This window comes from Puntigrus tetrazona, unplaced genomic scaffold, assembly GCF_018831695.1.
Source record: "Puntigrus tetrazona isolate hp1 unplaced genomic scaffold, ASM1883169v1 S000000006, whole genome shotgun sequence".
NCBI classification, from domain to species: Eukaryota; Metazoa; Chordata; class Actinopteri; order Cypriniformes; family Cyprinidae; genus Puntigrus; species Puntigrus tetrazona.
In genome coordinates, this window is record NW_025047686.1 from 438,893 (window position 1) to 442,889 (window position 3,997).

At 36.5% G+C, this 3,997-nt stretch overlaps 2 protein-coding genes across 2 annotated transcripts in view; both read left to right on the plus strand.

Annotated features, from left to right (window-relative positions):
- The window catches only part of LOC122332182, a 31,269-nt gene that overhangs the window by 5,098 nt on the left and 22,174 nt on the right, over positions 1-3,997 (plus strand). Inside the window, exons 14-15 of the mRNA XM_043229483.1 lie at positions 2,890-3,040; positions 3,766-3,968. Coding sequence (XP_043085418.1) covers positions 2,890-3,040; positions 3,766-3,968 — 354 coding nt within the window. The remainder of the gene's footprint in view (positions 1-2,889; positions 3,041-3,765; positions 3,969-3,997) is intronic.
- LOC122332218 (MAP/microtubule affinity-regulating kinase 3-like) overlaps positions 2,871-3,997 on the plus strand; it is a 2,690-nt gene continuing 1,563 nt past the window's right edge. Inside the window, exons 1-2 of the mRNA XM_043229514.1 lie at positions 2,871-3,040; positions 3,766-3,968. Of these exons, the coding sequence (XP_043085449.1) occupies positions 2,953-3,040; positions 3,766-3,968 (291 nt within the window). The 5' untranslated portion in view covers positions 2,871-2,952. The remainder of the gene's footprint in view (positions 3,041-3,765; positions 3,969-3,997) is intronic.

A 3,997-nucleotide genomic window follows, 5' to 3' on the forward strand; every position in this document is an offset into this window, starting at 1 on the left:
TGTGTGTGTGTGTGTGTGTGTGTGTGTGTGTGTGTGTGTGTGTGTGTGTGTGTGTGTGTGTGTGTGTGTGTGTGTCGAGAGAAGGTGAAACGGGGAGCTCTGGCTCTTTGAAGGAAAGCACTTAAGTCAACCAACATATGCATTCCCATGAGCCCATTAAAAGGCAGTTTTGAGAGGGAGAAGGAGGCTTAATTCAGGCTCATGAAATATATCTTTCCATCTTGATTCACTCTGGAACGTGCGTTCATAGAGAGAGCTTTTCGACACACAACATCTGACCGGCTCGTGTATCATGTAGATGCCATCTTTAAAACTCCTAAACATCCTGGTCCGTTTCTGTTGATTATTTACTGTATACGTTTTTCGACTTTCGAAATAAAGACTCGTTACATTCATTTGACAGATGCTGTTAACCAAAATGACAAGCAATTACCTTCTCTTTTGTGCATTTATAATTGCTCAGTAGACTTGCTTTTCTTGTCTGTCCAATTATGAATTACTATAAATTATATAAAGTGTTATTAAAATAAGTGTGGTTATTAAAGTGTTTTATTTAGGGGTTGCACTGTATGTTACAGTTTGTGTACTGTAATTTAATTACAGTGTACTTATCAAAGAAAGCACTGAGTAATTTAAGGTAAATAAATGGTTAGGTTCAGGTTTAGTTCCTAGTTATTCCCTATTTATTCTAAGTACTGTAGTAAACTCGTATGTAAAGCAGCAGTAAAGAGCTCCTGTATTAATTTGTATGTCTAACACCATTTTTATTATTCATTTTACAGCATGAATTAAGCTTAATTCATAAATATACCGTTATTCTTTAATTTTCCTTTAATTGTCAAATGTTTTTACTTAATTTTAAACATGTATTAGTAGTTAATTTATTTTTAAATGTAATTTATTTCTGTGATGTACAGTTGAATTTTCAGCACTTATTACTCCAGTCTTTCTTTAATTCTAACGTGCACAGAAGTAAACCAACTTTGTAGCTTTAACTAATTTATATACTGAAATTCAGATGCTGTATCTAACTGACATATTTGGTTTTATTTCGGACTATCTCTAGCCCTGCAATTATTTTCCCAAATGCCATTTGTGTGGAAATGTTATGTTTTTATTATTATAATTAGTCTGTGAGGCCAGCGATGCTGGAGATGAACGCAAAGAGGAAGCAAAGACGTTACTGTAGCAGTCAGATCTGAATGTTTCTGAGAGGAACCGGCTGTTTTTAGAAATGGCGTTTTCTTTTAATTTCGTCTCTGTGTAATTGATTTTAATTCGTGTTAATAGGCGCAGCACTGCTCACAAAACTGTTTCACAAAGCTAAAGTCAGGGCCGGGTTTTTGCTTCAGATTTTGAAATTACACGGTGTAATATAAATCCAACACTTTTTTTTTTCTGATTTCTGATTAAAGTCATGATTGAAATGCAGTGTTTGTGTTATTAGTTATGCTATGCACTTTATTAATAATGTTTAAACTTTATATTTACAATATCTAACAAGAGTGTGTGCACCCGTCACAGTTCTGCAAACATTTTAGTATATCCCCACAAGGGACAATACTATAGAAATGAAACTTGGATATATTTTAGAGTAGTCAGTGTCAAATTTGTATAGCAGTAAAGATTTACTGTCCTCTGAAAATAACTCAACGTTCAGCCATTATTGTGAAAAAGCTGGCAAACAAAAGTGTTTATTTCTGGCTAGTGATTTTTGCTGTGCTTTTAAAATTGAAATAGAGAACTGTAAAATTTATAAGCTATTTTAAAATATTGCTGCCGTAAAAGCTTATAATCATAATGATTATATTATAAAAACAATATATATTATAACAACAATGGTGATAACATTTGTTTTTGACAAGGCCAGTAAAAATTGTAAAAAAAAAAAAAATAAAAAATTCTTAGCATTGATCACTAATCATTCAAATGAATCCGTTAATTTAAAGACCAATTCTCAATATTGACTAGTTGCTTATTAGCATGCATGTTATTAATATATTGGCTGTTTTTTAGTGTTTATAATGCGCACATTCTGCATGACCTTATTCTACATCCCTAAACCTACCCAAAAACTGTCTTAATTAACTACTAATTTGCTGCTTAATATTAACAGCTTAATTGGTGGTTAATTATTTGAAAATTTCCAGAATTGCGCATTAAAATAAAGTGTGACCAATGCAATTATTTATATTTTAAAATGAAAGGAAAAATAATCATGCAGATCTTAGTGTTTGAACGGTAGTGCATTTTAAAATGTAAATTTCCAGTGTTTAGTAAATGCTATAAAATCCTGTGCATGTTAGCCAATGCATGAACTAATGTTACTGGACACAACCTTGTTGTAAGGTGTTACCTAATAAATGTATTTGAGTTAAAAACGGAAGGTACAGCACACTCTCTTTTAAGCAACAGTGAATGGGTGGCTACAGGATGGATCTGTGTATTGATAGCATGTGTAGGAGGATCGGATGACTCAGATACATTCTTACAAATAAACTGGATTTATCTCTGGGTATCGACCAACTGGTTTATAGTGTCTGTAACAACTGAGGAGGTGATGTGTGATACGTTTATGCTAACAGTTTAAATCTTAATCCTACTCGATCTCTAAAAGAGACGCGACGATCTTCAATGAGCGCTTTCTCGAACCCTTAAACCAAAGTGATAATGAAACTAATGGTAACACAAATGTACTGTGTAAAGTTTTAAACTGGAAAGAGTCTCTAAACTTGAATCCTTTTGTGTGTCATCCTCCAGATGTAATAGTGGGAATGGGCTTCTCTAGAGAGAAGATCCAAGAGTCTTTGTCCAAAATGAACTATGATGAGATCACAGCCATATACCTANGTGCTACAAGCGTGACTTGCTGTTTTCGTGTGATTGTAGGAGGTCAGTGAATCCAGCTCCAACAGTAATCTCTCCGTGGCGAAGACCAGACCCACCAGTGAGATGAACGGCCAGTCACCATCGCACCTTAAGGTTCAGAGAAGCGTCTCCTCCAGTGACTCCAGAAAATCCCGACGCCACAGTGAACAAGGTGACTTTCTCTTTACAAACAGACATTGGACTTTTAGATCCAGAAGGTGCACAGACAATCAATTGAATAAGAAGTTTACTAAGTAAGTCTACTTTTTTTACTCAATATGCCTCTTAAAGGTATAGTTTGGCCAAAAACGAAAATCCTGTCATTAATTACTCGCCCTCATGCCGCTCCGAACCTGTAAGGGCTTCGTTTGTCTTCGGAGCTCACATTAAGATATTTTTGATGATCTTGTAAGGATCCTTGCTGCCCATGCAGTTTCAGGGAGCATATTTTCTGTTTGCGTTGTTTCCCGCTTCGACGTTAACGTGAGCAACGTATCCGTATTCGTGCATTGCTTATGTTTATGTAAGTGATGCTCTCTAAAATGATGCTACAGGGTGATGCAGAGGAGACCATTTGTTGAATACATTCATTTTAGTTTTTTGTTGTGCACACACAAGTATTCTCATAGCTTTATAAAGTTATGATTTAACCCCATATGTCACACGGGTCATTTCTTCAGTTTCTGGACCTTGATCTTGTTAGGATCCTTACTGTCTGTGGGAGAGTCGGAGAGCTCCCAGATTTCATCAAAAATGTCTGTTCGTCTTCCGAAGACTAACAAAGATCTTACAGGTTTCTAATGGCGTGAGGTCGAGTAATTGGTTTCAGAACCGAAGCACCCCTTTAAGTAATTACATGTGAATATTTGTTGAGAAAATCTCCTGAATGTTTCACAGTTGGTGTGGTCGCTAATTCTGCGTTGAGTAACTCCAAGAAGACGGTTCCTGTCACAGCTGACGGGGACGTCAAACAGGAAGGGGGGGTCACAGCACGCAAGCCGCCCAATCACAGCCCTCCCAGTCCACTCCTGGGTAACGCCAACAACCCCAACAAAACAGAAATACCTGACCGCAAGAGAGGAAACTCCATCACACCGAATGTGAGATCACCCTCGCCGTTGAACACTTT